This window comes from Halichondria panicea, chromosome 1 (genome assembly GCF_963675165.1).
Source record: "Halichondria panicea chromosome 1, odHalPani1.1, whole genome shotgun sequence".
Classification (NCBI taxonomy): domain Eukaryota; kingdom Metazoa; phylum Porifera; class Demospongiae; order Suberitida; family Halichondriidae; genus Halichondria; species Halichondria panicea.
Window position 1 is genome coordinate 11479979 of NC_087377.1, and position 24406 is coordinate 11504384.

General features: G+C 41.5%; 2 protein-coding genes across 8 annotated transcripts; one reads left to right on the top strand and one right to left on the bottom strand.

Moving 5' to 3' along the window:
• Window positions 1-70: 70 nt before the first annotated feature.
• Window positions 71-14512, bottom strand: LOC135347043 (hemicentin-1-like). 4 transcript variants are annotated; one of them, XM_064544853.1, is made up of 17 exons: window positions 14210-14512; window positions 12767-12867; window positions 12142-12575; window positions 11819-11903; window positions 11380-11489; window positions 10925-11033; window positions 10526-10563; window positions 10186-10344; window positions 9564-9691; window positions 5392-5677; window positions 4845-5123; window positions 4465-4752; window positions 3503-3658; window positions 2365-2466; window positions 2143-2213; window positions 1881-2094; window positions 71-555 (listed from the first exon to the last, which is right to left on the bottom strand). In XM_064544853.1, exons 8-17 carry the CDS (start codon window positions 10244-10246, stop codon window positions 194-196), a joined length of 1947 nt encoding a protein of 648 aa, XP_064400923.1. In that variant the 5' UTR covers window positions 10247-10344; window positions 10526-10563; window positions 10925-11033; window positions 11380-11489; window positions 11819-11903; window positions 12142-12575; window positions 12767-12867; window positions 14210-14512; the 3' UTR covers window positions 71-193. The 4 variants fall into 4 exon arrangements, with proteins under 4 accessions (XP_064400923.1, XP_064400933.1, XP_064400954.1 ...); XM_064544863.1 differs by lacking the exons at window positions 10526-10563; window positions 10925-11033; window positions 11380-11489; ... (2 more) ...; window positions 12767-12867; window positions 14210-14512 and adding an exon at window positions 7165-7323 and having other exon boundaries at window positions 1881-2213; window positions 5392-5597; window positions 10186-10198; XM_064544884.1 differs by lacking the exons at window positions 9564-9691; window positions 10186-10344; window positions 10526-10563; ... (4 more) ...; window positions 12767-12867; window positions 14210-14512 and adding an exon at window positions 7165-7306 and having other exon boundaries at window positions 1881-2213.
• Window positions 14513-16974: 2462 nt separating this feature from the next.
• On the top strand, window positions 16975-23969 carry LOC135347022 (uncharacterized). Of its 4 annotated transcripts, none has more exons than XR_010398207.1 (10): window positions 16975-17298; window positions 17369-17589; window positions 17683-17815; window positions 18561-18746; window positions 18823-18859; window positions 18966-19570; window positions 19673-20024; window positions 20108-20289; window positions 20421-20633; window positions 21856-22440. XR_010398207.1 is itself a non-coding variant. In XM_064544843.1 (9 exons), exons 1-9 carry the CDS (start codon window positions 16975-16977, stop codon window positions 23534-23536), a joined length of 2193 nt encoding a protein of 730 aa, XP_064400913.1. In that variant the 3' UTR covers window positions 23537-23969. The 4 variants fall into 4 exon arrangements, 1 of the variants encoding a protein (XP_064400913.1); XR_010398215.1 differs by having other exon boundaries at window positions 21864-22440; XR_010398222.1 differs by having other exon boundaries at window positions 20473-20633.
• Window positions 23970-24406: the final 437 nt, after the last annotated feature.

Consider the following 24406-nt stretch of genomic DNA (forward strand, 5'->3'; position numbering starts at 1 on the left):
CAGTTAGCCTCGAGGCATAAAAAATGTGCAACAACTTAATTATTGCACACTTTACTGAGCTTGAAGTAAATCATGCACATGATTGATGTCATTGGCTGTAGGTCACATGATCAGCAAATAATTTCAAATAAACTAAATCTAACATACATGTAATATTGCATGGCTAGATAATAATTATAAACTGCACAAAGTTTCACAGTCCTAATGGTCCATATGCCTGGTTAGTGTTCAGTTCCATCTCCTCTTTGGGTGGTCCTAATGGTCCATACGCCTGGTTAGTGTTCAGTTCCATTTCCTCTTTGGGTGGTCCTAATGGTCCATACGCCTGGTTACTGTTCAGTTCAACCTCCTCTTTGTGTGACACCTCCTCATAAACAGGATTAGCTGGTGTAGTGAGTTCTACAATAGGTTCTGTGGAGTACTCTGCCTTCTTACGCGTGGACGAGTACATCACTAGGAGTCCAGCGAGAAATCCAAGGATAGTAGACACAATGAAAGTAATAGTAACACCGATGGCAACAGTTACACCAGTTGATAGGGTGGCAGCAGTCGGAGCTGTGAAGGATTGGCAATAAATAACAATTATAACTATAGAGCACTATCTAAAGCCTGTAGACATGCAGCTGTATATAATATCACAACCAGAGTACTGCATGTGCATGCATGTTGTACAAATCCTGTCAAAACGAAAGCCGCTGGTGCTGATGCCTGTGTCAAAGCCACAACATAACATAAAGCTACTAGCTATTGCTATAAATACACACAGCACTAGTGATATTGAACATTTTTGCATCGATTTTGCTGCATGCAGGCTAATCTGTAATCACAGGGAAACTTGAAGAGTGGGAAATGTTCGACTATGATTGATATGCTAAAAATGATGCCAAAAGTACAAAGTCTAAAATTATAATGGCTATTGTATCAGTGCAGTGGATTCTTGAAGCTCTCTTCTCACTCTTGCAGCTACCAATAGCAGTGCAGAGCTAACTACTAAGTAGAGTAGCAACAAGTTTTGCTACACACTCTTCTGAAAAGGCTGCAATGGCATTCCAAGTAAGCAAAACTAGGTCGGTATAAGGCCACTCCAAGTGATAATCTGGTTTCTGATCCACCGCCTGCATCAGATCTCATTATTTCTACTACCCATGCGCAGAATGCACGTATATGCACACACACACACACACACACACATTACCGTATACCTTGCTTGCGCATGCGCACCAAGGTGTATTATGAACATCAGTCATGGAAACCTATAGCAGCAAATAACGCCACTGTTAGTTGCATACTTGTTTCAGATGAGAATACTATAGCTCTAATGAGGGAGGGAGGCCTTTTCATTATTTGATGATGTCATATCCTTTAATTATTGCTAATTCTTCACGGCTCCGCCTTTTTTACATGGCAGTGATAGTAAAAACGCCCACGTGATTACCAAGAAAATTACTGTTTCAGCACATTCCATAGCTTATTGTGAAAACTTTTAGTATAGGTTCTTATTTCAAAGAATTTTCCCAAGCTGATAAAATGAGGTTTCCTTTTAATATTTAATTAATTAAAAATCAATAACTCAGATCATGAACCATGTTACGTTACAAACAAATAACTCGCATCGCATGAATTCATCCTAGCAACCAACCACCACCCCACAATGAACAATTGTTAACAAAGTACACAAACAATAATTATTGTACAAGACCCACAAAAACATTTGCAATGTGAAAAATGCTAGGGTTGGCAACACCAAAAAGCGTAGAAACAAGAAAGCGGGCGAGAGCATAACCTTACAATGTTGTTAAATATTTTGTTGGCAGTTTTTTTTTCATCCTACATATTTCTATATGTACACACACACACACACACACACACAAAGTACTTACCACATGTTCGTAGGACAACAGATGAGTTGGGTCCTCCACCCCCGCACTCGTTAATGGACTGGACATGAAACGAGTATTGTCTCCCATCACAGATACTGGTGGGAAAGTCATAGGAGGTGACATACCGCCCACTCACAAGGGGGGTGCAGGGGAAATCCCCCCCACAAGGGTCCACATACACTCTATAGCCAGTTGCATTAGCCTCCACCGATCCCTGTTGTATAGGACACACTAAAAGACTAATAACGGATGACACAACTACCTCCCAGGTTAGTCGAATAGTGCGCTCATTGCCATGAGTCACAGTAGTAGCAGTCACAGTAAGAATAGTGCCTGCACATACATAATGTTAAATGTGAGCTATATGTAGCACAATATAGCTCCCATACACAAAGAATGCTTCTATCCCACACCCCTCACAAACCAAACCTGACTCTTCAAAGGCGACTAATTAGTTGGAATTGCTCACACTACAGCCACTCACTAGGAAGGCAAGAGATGGTGGTGAACAGCATAGGCATGGTGGTGGTAGTAGGGTCCCCTGTCACACTCACTACGACACTGTACTCTGTACCTGGAACCAGCTCTGTAAGGGAAACCACACAGTAATGGAAGTCACTATAATTATACTGTACTGTATACAGCGGGAAATTTTTGTGAGGTGCAAGTTTTTCGAGGGCAGACAGAAGATGCAGAAAAACTCCCACGCACCAGTATTTCACATGCAAAGCTATTTGGTTTGGTGGGTGTGGTTTCCTGGCATTAAAACACGAATATTAGAACCCACGTGACAAATTGAGGGCTCAGCCTCAGGAGCCAAATAGCAAAAATTTGCACCTGCGAAAATATCTGTGTACCACTAAAACCCTGTTCTCAAATGTTTCAGTATGCCTCCAGTCTAGACAGTTAAGTCATACATGATAACATCACTACATGCACTGCATTATATCACTCTTTTGGTTTCTATAATCATGTCACCAGCCGAGGGTTTGCACTTTAGTGCTCTAGTTACTGTGTGTTCCCCTATACAACAGTGTACCCTACAGCTGGAAATATGCACTGTGGACTAGGATCACAGCAAAGAAGCCTGGAGTCTCAGAGAAGTATATGGCTCCTGCATGGAGTAGGATCCCAGAGTCAGCTAACAGAAACAACACACCAGTCACAATTCTAGCTTTCCATTGTTTTTGGTACGGGATCAATTCAGTTGTAAATACGTATGGTATCTCGAATAAAGGCCGCGTGTGGTTAGCTACATGTAGCTGCCATGTGCAAGTTCGAGCTTCTTAGCTTTTGCTCGCTTTTACACAACAACAATTTAAAGCTTTAACATCGAAATCTGCCACTTTTAAAACTAATAACTTGTTGTGTGGAGGCTATCCATGCTGTAAACGCAGTGCTATGGCATCCAGGTGAGTAGACTCACATATTACAACAAACAGACTATACTATACCCGCTGGCCGCAGCACGGTCTCGGGTAACGATAGGTCACTATAATTATATACACTGTGTGACTGCACATGGTAGTCACTAACAAGGCAGTAATGATAGTCACTATAATCATACATTGTGCAGGGTAACCACACAGTAATGATAGTCACTGTGTGACTGTATATAGTACCTGATAGAGTTATCATCCTCAATGAGCTAGTCAAGGTCTGGTTGGAGCCAGAAGAAACCGAGACTGTGATCGTGAAAGAAACATTTCCATTGTAGCTCCAGCGTACAATAGCAGAGGAGGTTGTAATAGTGTCCACTGTTAGACCCCCAAGAATGACTGCAGGAAGAGAGCAGGTGTTAGGTACTAGCCCCTATAGAGCAGGTGTTAGGTACTACATGTAGACACTAGAGCAGGTGTTAGGTACTACATGTAGACCCTAGAGCAGGTGTTAGGTACTAGCCCCTATAGAGCAGGTGTTAGGTATTAGACCCTAGAGCAGGTGTTAGGTACGAGCCCCTATAGAGCAGGTGTTAGGTACTATACCCTATAGAGCAGGTGTTAGGTACTAGCCCCTAGAGGAGGTTCAGGTGGTATCAATGTTATGCTGAGACGACTTCCTTCAAAGGTTCAAAGGGGCCCAGCTGTAGACTGTTCAGTGTCTGCTAAAGCTTCCTCCACACCTGCCAACACACACAGAAGCTTTTTACAGTTTCAGTTTCCAAAGACACTGTGATACCGGTACACTATGACAGCACAATAACCTATTGCATTCGGTATCATGACTAACACAAGGCCTCAAAGATCTACCACTAAATATTGTCACATATAATAAGCATCAGATGCTAACCATGCATACGATTTATTTTTAAGTGAGCACTCCATTTGAACTACCGTATAGCGTGTAATTTTCGTGGGGCAAAATATTCGTGGTTTTCGTGGTTGGAGGTCTGACCACGAATATTTTACCCACAAATGAAGCGACCTTGCCTACCTTTACCTGCAGTGCAAGCAGCAACCACGAAAATATTACCCACGAAATGTCTCAATATTGCTGAACCACGAATATTTGTCCCTCGAAAATTACCCGCTATACGGTATAGTAACACGAACACATACCCCTCCCCACACACACACAGACTCACGGATTGGGGGGGCAAGGGTACCACAGGATGGGTTTAGGGATTGTGAGAGACTAAGTATTCCAAATGCAATAGTGCAAGTGTACGAGGGCAAACAATTGGCTGCTGGGTTGCTGATGGTCTCAGTAGCAACAATGCTGACTTCGTACAAGGATGGTGATGATGTTCGGACTTGTGTGCTAGAGCCAGTCAGAGAGACATCTTGTGAGGGGGCAGGCCACCCACTAGCCTCACACGTCACACTACCATCACCATTAACCAGCTCACTATAGGTCAGATTGATGACAGCAACTGCATTGAGTACATGGTGAAAGTTTACATAGTGAGAATATACATGGTAACAGTTTGTATAGTGAACATTTACAGTTTACATGGCGACTTACAGTTCACAAAGAGCATGTAGTCAGCGGTCACAGTTCCTGCTATATTGGAGACCCACACTTGATAGGCTCCCCTATCCTCTGCCACCACATTAGCAATGGTGAGTGATCCAGCAGAGTCTATACTGTATCTACCACCCAGGTTGAGAGGGTTAGAGTCTTTGAGCCAGCTTATGGTAGGGATGGGCAGACCAGGCTCAGACAAACGCAGTGTCAGTGTAGCAGATGCATCTTGGTTGACAGTAGTAGTCTTGTCAAGAATAGAATCAATGGTAGGCAGGCCTGCACACACACACACACACACACACACATACACACAGTTGGTAATAGCACACGCTCAATTAGAGACAAGGGACCGAGGCTAATAGGTTCCTATATATATATAGACACAGAATCTTTCCCATACATCCATCTCATGAATATCATATAACAGTGTGACCAGGCAGTTCTGAGACAAGGTTTATTAGGGTATGGCAACAATATAGGATAATTATGTCTAATATGTACCACAGGCACGACCATGCATCAAAGCCCATGCATGCACACTCACTGGCTATCTGTACTTGGAAGCTGCACTCTACCACGTCACTGCCCGCATCTACCTGGACCTGACAACGATAATTGGGTACAATGTCAGAGCCCACATTTCGGAAACAGAGTCTGCGTTCGCTGATTATACAGTCGCACTCGGGTGGTTCTTGGCCAGCATTAATTGCAGAGAAGGTACCGTCCAATTCTATATTCCAACGAGCGCTCCTGAAACCAAGGGTACAGTTGACACAACCCCCCCCCCCCTCCCAGAGCAAACACTGCATTACTGGGGGCTTGTCTGAGCACTGCAGTGTGTGCATGTGCATGTGGATGTGTGTGGTTGTGTGTGTGTGGGTGTGTGTGTGTGTGTGTGTGTGTGTGTGTGCATGGGTGTTCATGACTTACATGAACAGTCACGAGTCACAGTTTGAGCACTAGCTCCCGACAAAAGGGTAAATAGTAGTAGGAAGCAGTCATATCCACACATCTCTTGACTGTATGTAGCTATGTAGCTAGAAGCTTGTGTATAATTATGATCTGATCAATATAGCGGCCGTAGCGTGGGGGACTCAGTACCAGTATTGACAGCTAGGATCAGAAAGTCTCCCTCAATACACACCACACATTTTTCTGTTGGCTCTAATAAACGTACCTACCTATAGTGGATCTAGTAGCTTTGTGCAGTAACTGACTCTTGTAATAGTCAATAACAATTAGTAAGGCATATGAATTAGATCATGTTTGCCATAAATACTGCAATCTGATTGGCTAAAGGTAGTGTTCTATCCAACTTAGAAAATCATGTACCGTATTACTAGAATGTTTCTAGTAAATATGAAGTGAAGTACAGTAGAACCTCAATTATCCGGAATCTCAATTATCCGGCTTGGCAGTTTTTTTTTATTAGATCAGAAAATGGGCGTGTCCCTAAAATGCGCATGCGCGTTACAGCTGTTACCATGGAGACATACCTGCTTATCTTATGCGCATGCGCAGACAACCATATGGCACTGCTGTTTATCAATAGAGTGGGTGGATAAAGGCGTGGTTTATCTATTCAATTATCCGGCATATTCACTTATCCGGCCTGCTTCTGGAACCAAGGTGTCCGGATAATCGAGGTTCTACTGTAATAGTGACCACCACATGTACATAGCTATACCACACATGGACATAATTATCACATCTATAAATGTACCTTATAATATCACACACATCTTTGTAAATGATCAGTACACCTAATCTACACAACATCATCATACCTTTATCCCATACCTCACTACACCCTCAATCACCAGAGGAGGTTGGCCACGCGTCATCAATCATGTGACATTCCTAAGGTCTCTGCTCACGTTACCATAGATACCGAATAACTGTAATAAAAAAGTTATGGATACTCTTGCTTTGCTGGCTTGTAACACCGGACTAGCTGTGTCTGTTGTCTGGGTGGACCAAGATTAGCTAGACTATAGGGTAGAGTATAGTTTAGCAGTGCTGTATGCAGCTTGCATTGTACTGGCTGTCAAGAATCTAGTAAACACTGTATGCACTGATAACTCGTCAGAATAGAGGGGATCGGGTTGGTTAATGAAAGTTTTATATCAAAAGAAGCCAGAGAGGCACATAAAGTTTGCCCGTGCAACATCAGCTAGAAGTTTACATAGAACTCATTGTCAATTTTTGTGCCAGCTCAGCAAAAAAAGTGTTGCACGTGATCGTGTCCAACCTCCTCTGCTCAATCACATAGCATATCTACACACATCTCACACTCTCACACATCTCACACCCTCACCCCCTATTCTTCTCTTTCCCAGCTTGTGATAGTGTGAGTCCATACACCCTCCCCTCCTCATTTTGCAGGTCAGTCATCTGCTGGTCTGTGTGAGTCGGGTCATCATGGACACGATGCACCACCTCAAATATAGCCGGTCCAGGATCAATACAAGAGGAGCTGAGGAAGGGGGAGGATGAACAATAGTGAAATAATGCATCTAATTTGCTTATTAAACACATGCAATCATCAAAGCATATTACATAAAACACTGTCAAAATCTTTCAGACAGCTGTTCAGGTAGTAACACAGTGGAAGGAGCTTTAAGCGCTCAATATACAACAATATTGATTGATTGCCAAGCAGCAGCTCACAAGGTTAGAGAAAGAGCCGGATAGAGAAACTTGAGTGCTGTACAAGTGAAGTACAAGATGGAGATAAGACAAGGAATGTAGCGGTCACCCACAACATGGTGATCTGTTGATACACTTCACACTATATAATTATAGCTAATAACAGGATTGCAAAATGAGCCATGAGTGGTGCTTTTTGAAATCAATCAATTAACATGTACATAAATTAGAAAGTCAGTGTGTTATTGGTTGCCCAAGGCTTTTGATAACCTGTACAATACAAGACAGATAATGGCAGAGGGCAGCAGTTGAATTGAGACAGTCATAGAGAGTAGTTGTCAGACTTGTAAAAGCTCTTAAAATCGCTGCCACTCCTCGATTCAAAGAAGGACTGCCAAGATTTCTATGTTCATCAGCTGTTCTATGCTAATCCACAAGTTGTGGCACAACAGACACTGCAGTACAAGGATCTAAAGGCTGGCTTGATAGATCTGTGTACTAATAGCATTCCTGAAATACAGAAGCTGTAGCCCAGAGTCGTCAGTCTCTTTTCTCCCGCCTCCGTCCAATCAGAGAAAAGGGAGTGGCTTTCGAGTCTACATGGAATCACTCCAACAGTAGTCGTCTCGTGTAAGGTCTCATCCAACTTAGAAAATCGTGTACTTACTTAGATCATGTTTGGCATAAATACTGCAATCTGATTGGCTAAAGGAAGTGTTCTATCCAACTTAGAAAATCATGTTCTTACTTAGATCATGTTTGGCATAAATACTGCAATCTGATTGGCTAAAGGTAGTGTTCTATCCAACTTAGAAAATCATGTACCGTATTACTAGAATATTTTGCTGGTGAAAAACCTTTGAATGAGCCAAATCAGTAGAAAATTTGACCCTTTGCAATCTAACTATTGACTTTATTGTGATCAACCCTCGCAAGTTAGCAAATGTTTGATGCTCGCAAAACATTCTAGTAATACGGTACTTACTTAGAAAATCATGTACTTCACTTAGAAACTCATGTAGCAAAGATTAGATAAGAATTTAAATCTGATTGGCTAGATACTCATGGTTGCTATGATCTAAAATGTTTAGACACTGTTTAGGAAGTTTCCACATGATTTAGAAGCCCTCAGGGCTAGTAGAACCCTCACGTATCATTTACTTTCGGTCACCACTTACCACACATGACTTTCCAATCAATCCAGTCACCAAAATTAATTGTAGATAAAAAAGGACAGGGATTGGAACGAAAATGTTTGCGTGAAACACTCCACGTTATAGAGAGTGACTAAACTATAGAAGGATGATATTTATAGTCAGCATGCTCATTACCTGTCTTGACTGCAGAGAAGTATGATCACTGTTCAATGCGGATTATGCTAGAATCTAGCTCTAAATGGTCGACTAAGCAACTCAACCACTATTACTAACTAATTAACAAATAAATACTATATACAAGATGGAATAGCCCCTAATATGAAGTCGTAGGAGGTCAAGGCCCGTGGTATATTTAAAAGTGTACTGAAGGACTACATGTATACAACAACGTTTATGTAATAGTTGTGACACATACATAGTTGTGACACATGCACGAGTGCGCCCGAGGGCAAAGGCACTACTGAGCCAATATATCCCATGTGGGCACAGTGAGCTGTGTAACAACTGATTTATTGCATTCCTTTCCGTGTACACATCACTCCTTTTATAGGACAACTAGTTTGCAACTACTTGTGGTCGGCTGTGGAATGCACCAGCCGTATGACAAACGTTTTCTGCCTATAATTATACCACTGAATACTGCAACAGTGTTACACTATAAAAGGGACCGTTTCAGGTTACTGGGTGGAGCGTTACTGTGCCAGTATCTAGATAGTGGCACAGTTCACCATCTGAACTGTGCCATATGGCAGATATTGGCACAGTGATCTCAGAGCAACAAGTAATAGTTGTGACATATGGACGAGTGCCATATGGGATATATTGGCTCAGTAGTGACTTAGGCCCGAGGGCCGAGGGCCGCAGGCCCCGAATTATAAAACAACTGGAGAGCTACTTTCTACCGTCTCACCAATTTGAGCAGTGTCTCCAGGAGGTTGAGGTGTTGAGGATAGTATCTGTGTTGTAGTGTCTCAGCACAGAGGGGGAGGAGGGAGGACACTCGGTCACCACACCCACTCACACTGTGACTCTGGCTCTCTAAGCAGGAGAAGGGAATTGAAGGGAGAGTACAATTAAGATTGATAAAAACCGCCATTACATGTATATACTCCTCAATTTACATCACACAGCACATCAACACTTGGACTCACAGTACTAGTGTACCGTATAGTGGGTAATTATATTTCGTGGGGTAAAAAATTCGTTCAACTCGAGAAACGGTGGTTTTCGTAAGTAAAAATTTCGTTTAGTCTCGTTGCCTGCACTGTATTCCTACGTTTTGGTAAGCCACGCCTACATTAAAATTTCGTGGAGGTCAGCTTGCCCACAAAAATTACCCGCTATACGGTATTACAATAGTGACTATCACATAGCTATACCACACATGGACATAATTATCACATCTATAAAAGTACCATTATCACACACATCTTTGTACATGATCAGTACACCTAATCTACACAACATCAACATACCTTTATCCCCCATACCCTCAATCACATCGCATCTCCACACACATCTCACACCCTCACCCCCTATTCTTCTCTCTCCCAGCTTGTGATAGTGTGAGTCCATACACCCTCCCCTCTTCATTTTGCAGGTCAGTCATCTGCTGGTCTGTGTGAGTAGGGTCGTCATGGATATGATGCACCACCTCAAATATAGCCGGTCCAGGATCAATACCAGAGGAGCTGAGGAAGGGGGAGGATGAACAATAGTGAAATAATGCATCTATTAAACACAATCATCAAAGCGTATTACATAAAACACTTTCAAAATCTTTCAGACAGCTGTTCAGGTAGTAACACAGTGGAAGGAGCTTTAAGCGCTCAATATACAACAATATTGATTGATTGCCAAGCAGCAGCTCACAAGGTTAGAGAAAGAGCCGGATAGAGAAACTTTGAGTGCTGTACAAGTGGAGTACAAGATGGAGATAAGACAAGGAATGTAGTGGTCACCCACAACTTGGTGATCTGTTACAGAACACAAAGGATTCAGAAGGAGATACACTTCATATTAGCTAAACTGTAACATGATTGCAAAATAAAATCAACCAGTTAGGTCCCATAATACAGTGCAGCTAGTATCTTCAAAGGTTTCTTAATGAGGCTTTCATACTAGCTTGTAGTGTTGTTTACACATGGTCAGCTAGTGAACAAATTAGTTCTCCACACACAATGAATGAGCTGAGCAAACAATACAATCTTAACAGTTACACGTCAAATTATCAGCACAGCCTATAGTCTAGCTAGCTGTACAGTGTCTCACCATGGGCCTTGGTGACGCTGGTGAGAGCAGCAGCTGCCCTTTGTCTAACTAGGGTATGCTGTGCCCAAAGTTGGCAAAGAACAGTGTGGACAGTTCATCTAGCCACGATCTGAGGAGACCAGCAGTCACTCAGTTATAAGTCACTAACAAAGCTCCAAATCATCAATGCAATGTAATTATAGTGTAGTGATATCGTACAGATAAAGGAAGTGAGAGCACAGTGCCATACACTTGATTGAATAGAAGTTGATGGATAGCTTTTTGAAAAAATGTATTGTCACTAATCAATTTAAATCGCAATTGTACTAAAATTAGTTACAGAGCATCCCAGGAAGTTACCACAGCCGACTAAACGAGGGGGCGGGATATGAACTGATTTAAGTTGTTGGCCTAAGTCATAATTATTATTTATACAAGCCTAAGTCATGTAGCTACGTATATAGTCAAAGACTGACATTGGATCGTGTTGTTCTATTCTCCCTCTGAGGATCATTCTCCTTAGCAGCTGACAGAGTGAGGTGAGACAGTCCACTCCAGAAGACTGCACCAGGGCATTGTCACTGCTCTTGAAGGGGGGGGGTACATGTAATTAAGTGGAGTATGTCAGCTTTTGATGAAATTTAGGTGATCTAGCTGGCTAAGAAATTTCAACCCACGCTATCGATAGTACAATATACATCACTAAATTAACTTTATAGACTTAAGAGAGTATATAGGGTCACCAGAGGACGCCCGACATACGTGCGCCTGGACATTATCACGCAATGGCATCAATGCACTGAACTTACAGTGATTTGTGCATGCATGTCGGACCTCCTCTGGGGTCATACTGAATGACAAAATAAGTATATCACAAAACATAATTCAACAACTTTTATATCTTTCTCATCTCACCAGTTTGAGCAGTGTTTCCAAGAGGTTGATGTGTTGTAGTGTCTCAGCACAGAGGGGGAGAAGGGAGGACACTTGGTCAACACACCTACAAGTAGTAGAATGAAACTGGAGGGGGTGCATGTACAAGATTAGATTTGGTTAAAATTGCTATTACGTAAACTCTGCAGTGCCTTGATTTACATCACACAAAACATTCACAAGCTCACCTACGTATAATATAAGAAATCTCTTGTGTACACTGGCATATCTACCACAACATCACAAAAGCATGTATGTACCCTTATCACAAACACTTATGTACATAATATAATAAGCTAGCATACCTTTATCCCATACCCTACTACACCATAAAGTTCCACACATTGTCATGGAGACACTACAACAGTATGCTCACCAGTCGTCTCACGTACGGTTTCAGACAATCCAGTATGTGTGCGTGTATGTATGTGTGTGTGTGTGTGTGTGTGTGTGTGTGTGTGAGTGTGTGTGTGTGTGTGTGTGTGTGTGTGTGTGTGTGTGTGTGTGTGTGTGTGTGTGCGTGCGTGTGTGGTGGGTGGTTGAAGCTGTAATGTGTAAACATACTGATTATATCTGCTATTAATACTAAACACATGATACTGGACTTCAGGGGATATGGTTACACAGGCACAACTATCACATGACCACCCACTCACCTTAGTGCCCAGCTCTGCAGTACATATGCAGGCTACCTCACTGCATGATTGGACGCCTGGCTCTGGGAGATGTAGAAGTCAACCTGGTTTGGATTACTGAGCTCTGTATATATTTTTATATGTGTGCTACTGAAGACCCCCAAAAGTAGTATTTTCCTACACAAACGTGGCTCTGGGATATGTATGCCTATATACCTGCACAGCATCACAACAATTTAGTTATTATAGATTCGGCTAGCTCGTCTAATGTTTTGTTCTAAACACGGAAACTCACCACTTTGTGGATGTGCTGCTCGACCAACTGCACTCCCCTGGTCTGTGTGACCGCCCTCCAGGTCTTGAGAGTAGATCCTCACACCCTCAGCCACATAGTACCTGAGGGGAGGGAGAGATAGTGAAACACAGAGGAATAATAAACAAAGAACCCTCAGAGAAATGAGACACTGTAATAATAAGGACAGTGCGTCCGTCCCGAAATTTCCTACTCAAACTATATTACCTCCAAACAAAGGAAAGTGCCGTAAATATCTAGACAGAACAAAAGTAAATGGTAAGTATCAGTCAACCAATATTTCTGTACTAGGGTGGGTAGATTTGGTAATTAAAGACTTCAGAATCGATAATAAGCAACAATCACACTGAGCCAAAACAGACGGTAAAGACCCACTATACCAGTGAGACAACAATTAAGCTGATAACTGCGCTTTGTGTGTGTGTACCCCCCCCCCGAGACACAGTTATCAGAGCTACAACCGTTAGTTTTAAAATAGTCAATGACAACTTAAAATGAAACCAGGGATGATTCATGCATGCAGGTGAATCTTACTGGACATGTACTCTACCAGGGATACAAAAGAAAGAGGGATTGGAAACGAACATTTTTGCGAAACACTCCACGTTATAGGGCGTGGCTAAAACTACAAAGGATTATATTTATAGTCAGCATGCTCATTACCTGTCTTGACTGCTCTACAATGTGTTGTAAATACAAACAGTGAAATTATCATTTTTAATGTTGATTTTTCTAAAAAGTAAAGAGAATTTAGCTCTAAAAAGTCGACTAAGCCATGCAGCCACTATTACTAGACAAATAAATGCTATACAAGAAGGAATAGCCTTTACTATGAAGTCGTAGGAGGGACAGGCCCGTGGTGTGCCTAAAAGTATACTGAAGCAGTTTGAAGGACTATACTGCAAACGTTTATGAACAGTACAGCTTATTTATAGCATGAAGCCATTCTATGTAGCACTTAGATACATAATAACCAAGTCAAGCAATGTCCTTTGCTGTTTTGACTTCAGGAGGGACACAGAAAAGTTGACATAGAGTAATTCAAGCTAAACTCAACAAAAATTGGAAACAAAGTAAAGACAACATACTTAGAGCTTGTCAGTGGTATAAGCTTACTTCTCTCGAGTATCTCCCAGGCCCTGAGTGATTGCTAGTGGATAGGAGAGCTAGAAACCAGGGATACAAAACCATAGCGCAGTCCTCCATGTAATTATTTGCGAGCGCGATTAATTACATGGAGTGCTTCACCGGATGTCAGTCCTTTTACACAGGTCGTTTCCAATCCCTCTTTCTTTTGTATCCCTGACTCTACTGTGGTGCTTACGTAGATGTACGTACATGTACGTTTGAATGAAAGTTTTTATACAGTCCCACTTACTCATTACCACTAGATCTACCACATGCCATTATCTATTAATGTACAACCAGCCTCAAGATTTCCTTTGCAAGTTGTTCCTCCAGATCTTACTGAGATAATTATGATCTGCCAGCTCCCTCCATATTGGTCGTCCAGAGCAACTCTTAGGCAAACCAGCCGTTACAATGTATCTTTCAGGGTCTGGGTCCGCAAGACTACTCTTCCATCATCCATTAGTCAACCACTTCAGTCAAACAGCAGCTGAGACAAAACAGGCGGTAAAGATCCACTACACAATAAACATCAACTGAGACAAGGATATAGCTCTGATAAAGGGTCATGCAATCTACAACCATTATTTGATGGACAGATAAAGGGTCATACAATTTACAACCGTGGTACGTATTTCAACGACTGGTTGGGTAGCAGTGACTGTGTAGTTGTCTCTCCTCTGGGAGGAACTCCCTCGTAACCACGAAGGCTAACATACACAATATAACGTATCATGCTTGACATGATACAAGGAACCTCTCGATTCCAGGTCTTTTGTATTGGTGTATTGCAACTTGGAATCGAGGCTAGAGAACCTCTAGGCTAACTGAGACTGTGATAAAGAGGTGGATGCATGGTTGAAGCGTTGCATGGTTGAAGCGTTTGGGCTGGTAAATCTGGCTACAGGAAAATGATGACCGTAATGACAAATTTTGGATTGTTATATAACAACCTCAGAGCATATATACAGTGTTATAATGGAATGAATTTACGATGGTACACTGTAAAAAAAAAAAAAAAACTTCTGCACTGGGCTTTATATAGAAAAGCTAAAAGAAGATTTAAAACAGCCAACAAACAAAATACTTTATAAATGAGAACTCCAATGGTCTTCTCTTGCTCTTTTATGAAGGATAAAGACTGTACCACCTGTCAGCAAGATAATTATCTATAATTAGACATGATCCGAACTTTCTTATGTTGACTTAGATCAGTGCTCACATCATGCCATAATCATTTACTACTGAATCAAGTTAGTGATGCTACTCACTCTCAGAAATGGCTCAAATATCACTACAATTATCACTACACTTGATTATAAACCGTAATATACCACATTCTATTGCTGTAATACCAGTGCTGAAATAGCACACATGTAGTTTACTACTGTGCTTATAACACACGTTGGGTCAATTAGCACATGTGTAACACACATACACATGGGTTAAAGTGGTACCAGTGGGCTAAAATAGCACGCATGTACTTACTAATGTGCTGATTTGACATACGTAGAGCAATTTAGCACACATGTGACACACTACACGTGTGTTACGGTAACACGTTTGTTTTTAGTGTACACCTATGAATCGAAACACTGCAAGGTGTGTACATGTGTGTGTGTGGGTTGGGTTAGTACAGTCAAAAGATGCATTTAAAAAGGAACCACACACTTTTGTAGGATACAATGATTTGTGTAGCTATAAACATGTACATAACTTCTTACTGCATGGACATTTAATTTAATCCCTTAAGGCTTTGCGATTGTGCAAATATATGAGTTTCCAGTGCTACATGCAACTTAAAAAAAACAAGTCTTGTCTCTCACAGATGCTCGCTTTATTTGCTTATAATATCTATGAAAAGGATTGGCTATGGACACAATAATTAGATTTTAAAGAAAGCTTTGTCCTAAAGCTATGCAGTGGAACATGAGAATTACACAGGCTCTTTGTGGTATACACCGTATACTGGTTTAGGTCTTACCTATATCGAATAGACATCATTTTTTGTATCAATTGCTGATGGTACTGTTGAAACTAATAGTAGATTGTGAGACTAACTGATTAAGTCATTGTAATTACCTAATTAGATAGATCTAGAACATTCCATGTAAGTAATCTATAGTAATCTTAGTCAGTAATTTTTGTAAACACATGTGCTGTTCTATCCTAAAAAAGATACTTGATTAAACGAAGTTGATATTAGGACCAGATTACAACAGGTACCAAGTCTGCACTTCTTCCTTTTCGTTCAGGTGTACCACAGAGGAGCATTCTTGGACGATACCAAGCTTACAATTTCAAGTGTAAATGATGGCCTGCTAATGCAATCGGATGTTGCATCATTTTTTGTTGTAGTCTGACAGTATCTTGCACCATGTTATAATTATTGTATCACTTAAATTAGTTTCATTTTGTACACTTGCTGTGAAGTTCATAAATTGTTGATGGTATACCGGTGTAGAAGCGATATGGGGCCCCCTGGCCCTAAAACGCTAGCGATTTGGGCCCCCCCTACGGCCCTATTTCACTAGCGCTTTGAGGCCCCTCCAGCGATATGGGGCCCCTATAGATGATCTGCATGGGCAACCACAAAGTGCTGACCATTCGCTCAAGTAAAATTCCCTGCTGATCTATCCCACATGCACAGTGCTGACTCCCACAGTGCTGACTCCATAAATCTCTCACAATGTGCTGACTCTAGGTGCTGGCTGACCCATGGGACCAAGCTCTCTTGCTGACACTGATAGTCCAGATTTACTACACACTAGCACCCTCAGGCTCGCCCAATCATGCTAAGTAGAGTCTGAGGTCTCCCACATAGTGCTTACCATTCACAAAGTCATGGTGACCAAGCTCTCTTGCTGACTAGTGTAGTAGCTAGAGCTTGGTAACTATGACTTGCAAACACAGTTAGTTGTCAATGAATCAGGTGTATATAAAGACAATGCAGTACAGTTTGGCTAGTATTTTAGTTACTGTATAGTCTACATTGCTCCCACAATTCCAAAGTCAGTGAAAATGGACTCCAAAGTGCAAATTGGCTCCTCTTTAAGTTGCAAATGGAAGAGCAAGAAACTGAGACGTACCCATATGCTGCCATCACTACTTACCTACAATCAGGCATGTATCCACCAGACGCTGACAAAAAGGAGAAGCGTGGCCTCCGCAAAAGAGCAAAGTATTTCGTGCTGTTTGGGGGCAAGCTGCAGTATGTAGGAGGAAATAAGAAGAACACTCCTAGGTTGGTAGTGGAAGGTGAAGAAGACAGAAGAAAGATCATTGAGAGCATCCATGGGCAAGCTCATCTAGGAAGAGACAAAACACTTTCTCAGCTAACTCAACGATACTACTGGCCAAACATGTACAAGACAGCATGTGCCTACGTAAGTTTCAAATTTATATACCTTGTTATAGTGCAGGTGTTTGGTGCATTGAACGGTATTTCTCTTGCAGATTGCTTCATGTGACCACTGCCAGCGCCAAAACCATAAGTTGCATAAAACTAATGCAACACTTTCTCCCATTCCTGTTAAAGAAAAAGCCTGGTATCAGGTTGGAATGGATTTAGTGGGTCCTCTGCCTGTAACTCCAGCAGGAAACAAGTTCTTGATGACAATTACAGATTACTACACAAAGTGGGCTGTAGCTGCTGCTCTAAAAGACAAAACTGCATTGTCAGTAGCCAACGTCTTATACTCGGTATAATTATATAAATTATGTGCTGTGCATGCAACGGCCCTTAGTTATAATTATTTACTGTAACGCAGGTATTTTGCACATACGGCTGCCCTACTGTTATCCTCAGTGACCAAGGAAGAGAATTTGTCAATAAAGTTACTGAGGCACTCTTTAAAAGAACAAACACACAGCGCTAGAATCACTTCCGCCTATCATCCTCAAGTAAGAAGCATGCATGCACATAATTAAATACTGTATAATAAATTATGGCATATATAGATATACTTTCACACCACCCCAGAAAGGAAGTTCGAAAAAGGAGTGAACGTTTTTACTTTTACTTAGTGCAAAAAGGAGTGAATACAAATAGGATATACATGCAACTATTATAATTATGGTATAATTATTATGGCTAATTACTGAATTTTCAGACTAATGCATGGCCTCACAGAGCGATTCAATCAGACAATCTGTCGTTCTCTCAGCAAGTTAGTGAATGAAGCACACAATGATTGGGATACAAAGCTAGACACTATTCTGTTTGCATACCGAGTGTCGAAACACCGATCAACCGGCTATTCGCCATTCTTCATGATGTTTCATCGTGAAGCTCGGCTGCCTATAGAAGCAGGTGTAGAGCAAAACGAAACAGTGACCAGTGAAGATATAGATACAGAGACAACTGCAGATGCTTTTATTGAGAAAATGCTCAAGAGGCAAGAAGATACAAAGAGCATAGCTGGTGAAAACATAAAAAAATCTCAAAAAAGCAAAAGGAGTGCTATGATAAACGGCATTCACCAGAGGTATATAATTATACAGCCCTATATATATTATACAGGCTGCATGCAAGTATATATATACACTTGCACATTCATGTGTGCGAATGCTATAATTATGTACAAAGCATATATGATTTCAAACTGTGCAGTTTGTTCTAAGCAAATTAAATACATTTTATATTTAGGAACTGCAACCTGGAATCAAGGTTTTGGTTGAGAACACCCAACAAAAGGAGAGGAAAGGTGGAAAGCTCGAAAACAAGTATAGTGGACCATACATTATTAAGACCTCAGATGGAAAGGGTGTCTATACCCTTAAGGACTTGGATGGGAAGGTGTTAAAAAAGAAATGTAATATCAAACGTCTCAAGGTAAATATGAATGTATATAGCTAATCCTATAACTATATATACCATAATTGTGATAAATAACACATGCATAATACAGGTTTATATGGATCCTTCTTCATTGGTTGAACAAAAAGGTATTTATTTAGCTACCAGCACAGGTGGCAATTTAATTGATACTGCACATAATTATATATACATGCATGTAGCCTGCATGCGCACGAGATTCGATCCCTAATGTAGCTCTCAGTGGCCAAACTTCACCGGATAAATCCAATGGCTCTACCCCACCAGAGAAATCCAATGGCCCCACCCCACCAGAGAAATCCAATGGCTCTACCCCACCAGAGAAATCCAATGGCCCCACCCCACCAGAGAAATCCAATGGCCCCACCTCACCAGAAGATCCAAATGGCCCCACCCCACCGGAGAAACCCAATGGTGGCTCTACCCAACCAAAGAAATCCAATGGCCCCACCCCACCAGAAGATCCAAATGGCCCCACCCCACCGGAGAAATCCAATGGCCCCACCCCACCAGAAGATCCAAATGGCCCCACCCCACCGGAGAAATCCAATGGTCCCATCCCACCAGAATATCAAAATGGCCCCGCCACATTGGATGATCCCAATGTCCCTACTTCACCGGACGGGCCCAATGACCAATTGGAGGATCCCAATGGACCCACACTCCCGGATAATATGCCTGGCCTCTCTTCAAAATACGTTTCCAGTGGGTTTGATGATCCTATTCTGATGGAATGTCTGTTTGATCCAAGCCTTTTGAGACTGTACAGAACAGGAGCTTCTACACATCTGTACAGAAGTGAGGAGGATGATGATTTTGATGTAAGTTCACTGCTATATTAAGTGTATTGTATTGTACATTTTTAACACTTAAATTTCATGTAGTATATAATTATATAGATTACTGACAATTCTCCATTGCAGTTATCGTACCTCTTTCAAAACAAGCACGAGTATGGCTTGAGCAAAGATACTGATGTGGCACTGTGGCTAGCTTACAGAGCATACACCCATCAACCAGACTTAGTTGAAGCGTTTGATTTCGTGGTCGTCAATTCACTCCTTCACAATCAGTTTGACGACTTCAAAAAAGCAGAAAACACTGACATCAGCTACTTAGAAATGAACAGCCTGTTACATTTCTACATCCGTCAACACCCCCAGTCTGGTACTTTCCTGACAAAAAAGTATGGTAAAACATACCTAACCTGCACTTGTGGTCAAGTCAATGAACTATGTCAATGGATCTACGATATGAGAAAACAACACCCTCAAGGTATATACGGTAAAACTATTATGCATGCGTGTATACTAAAACTGCGTGTGGGTATAATTATCATCTCACTATGTATATTCCAGACTTGCCACAAAGTTCTGTGATGGGCAAAGAGCAGCAAAAGATGCCACTTTGCTCAACACCAGACGTGAGCCTTACACATGGACCTGTGGTGACTCATTTGCAACCAATTGATGTCCCCTTAGACCGTCCACCACCACCTAAGAGACGAAAGTCTAATCAGTCTGTACCTAAGAGTCAAAAGGTAACTTCTGTCAGCCACGTGTATGGCATGTATAATTGTAATTGTCCTGACATTAATTTTGTGATCAGGCACGGTCAATTAATATGTAGATATATACTATTAACTACATAATAATTATTGTACATGCTCAGACCAGGTATGCTGGGAGTCTCTGGATATACCTGACTTAGATCTACGTTACAGGGATAGGGCAGTTGTAAAGAGAGGAAAACTATGTGACAAGCATATGTATGCTGCCCATGAAGTGCTGAGGTATCAGTTCCCTCATCTGCATGGTCTTCAATCGACATTACTTACCCAAAAAGAGTTTAAAGCAATGCAATGTCATGACTCTGTTGTAAGAGGTAAGAGTTAGGCTTATATAATGTTATCTCGATGGATCACTAATTATATTACTGTAATGTACATAGTGTATAATAATAATTATCGCCTATAACAGGAGTACATGAATAGGAGTAAGCAACTACTATACAGCCCATACAAACGTGTTGTTATCTCACTGTGTCATGCCAGGTCATACTACATGTGTAAAACGCCCACATCTCAAGTGGCCTACAACCACAATCAAAACAGTGTGGTTAATTACATACATTGTGCAAGCACACTTGGTAGAATAGGTCCAGGTGGCTAGCTCTTGCAAAATGAAGAAAAGCAAAGAAACATGAACACAGCAATTAAAGCAACTGTGATAGAAGTTGCCAAAAGCGTGAATAAAATAATCTAGCATTGGTGAAAAAATTAACTGAAGAAGTAGAGAAGCTACCACAACTAGAGATGTACCCTGAGAGAAAACAGGTTTTTAATAATTATAATCTCTAAGAAACAGGATGATGGCTTGGTGAAGCTTGCAGACTGCCTGCATGTGCAATCAATACAAACAATTTTACATCAAGTGTAAAGGCAAAGATGCATACTTAAATTTTCAAATTCAGTGGTACGATTTCCTACGTTGCATTGCATCTGGGGTAGAAATAAAGCTCTCAAAAGACTCACAAGTAATTGACTCAGACTATGAAGAAACTCCTACTTTTAGTGCTTGGGCATCCCTTGTTACTGCTGTGTCTCTCAAGGTTGACGTTGTTTTCCTCAGACACACAACTTGCAATATTCCATGACATTGCAAGTAAGAGATGGAGCAACTTTAGCAGCTTGTCACACCTCTAGTTTAGTTCTCTCTATACACGGTAACCTGGCACCACACACAATGCTAACTGCTTTGCATTGCATCAAACATGTTATTCAGCAAAGATTAGTTACGCCAATTCCGTCTTTTTCTAAGGTTAAGCATTCTCTAGATGATATTAGCTGAGTAGATCTAGATCTATGCTATTCTCTAAGTCTTGTATATAGTTTCAGCCTAGCCTGCACATGCACTTCACTCTTGTTGACAATTTCTACATGTAAGTGAGCCTACCATGCAGCCATACATGGTCATGTGTACACAAAGTAACCACAGTTTACACTACTACATGTGTTTGTGACGTAGTGAGATAATAACCAATTTATATGGTGTACATAGTAGTTGCTTACTCCTATTCATGTACTCCTGCCTATAATTATATGCAGCCGTTCAGATACTATTTGTTGAGGAAAGAGAGCACTGGGTTGTTTCCAGCCTCACCAATGGAAAACTGAGACTATACGACAGCTGTTCAACTGGAGAATTAACCTCAAGTCTTCAAGTACAGCTAGCTCAAATATACGGCAATCAATTTGCGGTTAACAACAAACTCAAAGTTTACATTGAGCCTGTACAGCAGCAAGAAGGAGAAATGGACTGTGGTGTTTTCAGCATTGCAAATGCATACAATGCTGCACAGGCGAAGAGTACGAAAGATGTAACGTATGACTCACAACAAATGCGTTCACACATTCAGCACTGTTTTGAAGCTAAAACGTTCAGCACTTTTCCTCAATCTAAAAATTCGGCAGCAATCAACAGATGTGATCCCAAACAGATAATCATCGAGCTGTACTGCACTTGTGGTCTTCCAGAGACATATGATAGCCGAATGACCGAGTGTACAGAATGCCAAAAGTGGTCACTTTAAATGCATGAACATCAAGGTCAGGCCAAGAGGATGGCTGTGTATAACATGTAGATCTAATTCATGTTAACTGTATCACCAAACTGTTAAATTGTTATTAAATAGCTAGCTAGCAAACGTTCAGCACTTTTCCTCAATCTAAAAATTCGGCAGCAATCAACAGATGTGATCCCAAACAGATAATCATCGAGCTGTACTGCACTTGTGGTCTTCCAGAGACATTATGATAGCCGAATGACCGAGTGTACAGAATGCCAAAAGTGGTCACTTTAAATGCATGAACATCAAGGTCAGGCCAAGAGGATGGCTGTGTATAACATGTAGATCTAATTCATGTTAACTGTATCACCAAACTGTTAAATTGTTATTAAATAGCTAGCTAGCAAGCTATATTATAGACATTGAATATTATTGTTTTGCCATTATTATACGTAGACCATTACTTGTTTTTGCCATTGATTCTCAACTCAACCTCCATTACTTCTAATACGTACGACGCTGGCCTCATCTCATATACCGATATAATTTATGTGTAGAACCAGGAGTAGTTAATAAGAAGAAGCATGTATACGTGTACATATAATTATAATGGTTTATTGAAAGCAGTTTATAGTGACAGTTAAATAAATTTGAGGGATCAGGCCCTCTTGTAGCAAGAGTGATGTAGCATCACGTAGGGGTCCATGATTTGATGATCTTGTTCCGTAGGGGTCCATGATTATTTTGATGATCTTGTTCCGTATATAGGGGTCCATGATTTGATGATCTTGTTCCACGGATGCACATAATTGAAGATCGGACGGCAGCGAAGGATAGCTTGCACCTTAGCCAACTGATTACTACTGAGTATAGTTTTTTCCTTATTTCCAGGCGAGCATGTCTGCTAGTCTTTTGTAGAAGGTGGCGGCCTCTTGCCCCAGTCCACCTGTGGTTTATAGAAGACGTCGACGAGGGGGTGAAAACTCCTTGCTCAATGTCTCTGACGCGTTGGCCGTAAGCCCGTTTATTTTTGTCCTCATGTTTCTTATACCTCATGTTTCTTGTAGGCAGCTTTAATGGTTCTGGAGCTGTTGCTGGGTGCATTCGGGTACATCAAAATATGCGTTTTGAACAGCAAACCAGAACCTCTTGCACGGATGTCTAAGCGGGCATCGTCAGTGGTTAAATGGCTGAGCGGTGGGATAAAGATTCTCGCTTAGTGGTTGTAGTCGGGGTTCTCATGTTCTGTGGCAACATTGTGGCAGACTTTGGTGAGAAGTGAAGCAGTCAGGTCACGTAGCTCGTTATGCCTTCTAGTTGGGAAGTCGCCCTTTGGTAAAAATCATTGCGCATGGTTTGCTGAGAAGGCTGAGCCACAGTTGCACTTAGTTGGGGTTGATGGCAGTGGCCAGCGTTAACAAATACAGGGTGCATCTCTGAAACCGTGGTCATCAATAGGTAGAACTGAAAGCCACCTTCAGAGGTTGCACCTGGCAGCTTGCTCATCGATGAGGCACCTTTCTCTCCTGGTAGACTACATGGTAGAACATTGCGTTGCTATCTTGAGGGGGGCCCTAAATCACTATGGGGGGCCTATATCACTAGCGCAATAGGCCCCCCCCTAACACCCCAAATCGCTAGCGTTTTAGGGCCGGGGGCCCCAAAATAAGGGGGGGGCCCATATCGCTTCTACACCGGTATGCACGACACTTATGCCAAAATAATTCATCTTGTGTATGTTCACGAGTGAATGTACATACTTGATCAGACACTACAGTATTGACTTCGAAGCTGATTAGGTAAACAGTGTTAACTACATAGTAAGCATCTTACAATCTGGACAAGGGTGTCCACATTTAAACATCACACATAATTACATTGCTAAACTAGTGATCCTTACCACAAGCCAATGGAATAGCCATGAGCAGCAGAGGAGGTTGGACAGGATCAGAGGAGGGAGAACACGATTAACCTTAGCTCTAATTAGCTAATTATCGCGACCTTTTAATTACATTATTTGAACGATTCATCTTTTCTTTCTTTGTAACCTCTACATATTGGACACAAGAGCTAGAGCCTTTTCTCCTACT

Bases quoted from the DNA above. Each gene is read 5' to 3' on its own strand.
- LOC135347043 (XM_064544853.1), bottom strand. From the start codon at position 10,246: ATGAAGAGGGGAGGGTGTATGGACTCACACTATCACAAGCTGGGAGAG. The intron at 3,659-4,464 runs GTGAGTCTGTGT...CTCTTCCTGCAG, and splicing joins TACCCTTGCCCCCCCAATCC to TCATTCTTGGGGGTCTAACA. The intron at 2,467-3,502 runs GTACTATATACA...TTTCCCTTACAG, and splicing joins GAGGATGATAACTCTATCAG to AGCTGGTTCCAGGTACAGAG.
- LOC135347022 (XM_064544843.1), top strand. From the start codon at position 16,975: ATGGAAGAGCAAGAAACTGAGACGTACCCATATGCTGCCATCACTACT. The intron at 17,299-17,368 runs GTAAGTTTCAAA...TTTCTCTTGCAG, and splicing joins ACAAGACAGCATGTGCCTAC to ATTGCTTCATGTGACCACTG. The intron at 17,590-17,682 runs GTCAGTAGCCAA...ACTGTAACGCAG, and splicing joins CTAAAAGACAAAACTGCATT to GTATTTTGCACATACGGCTG.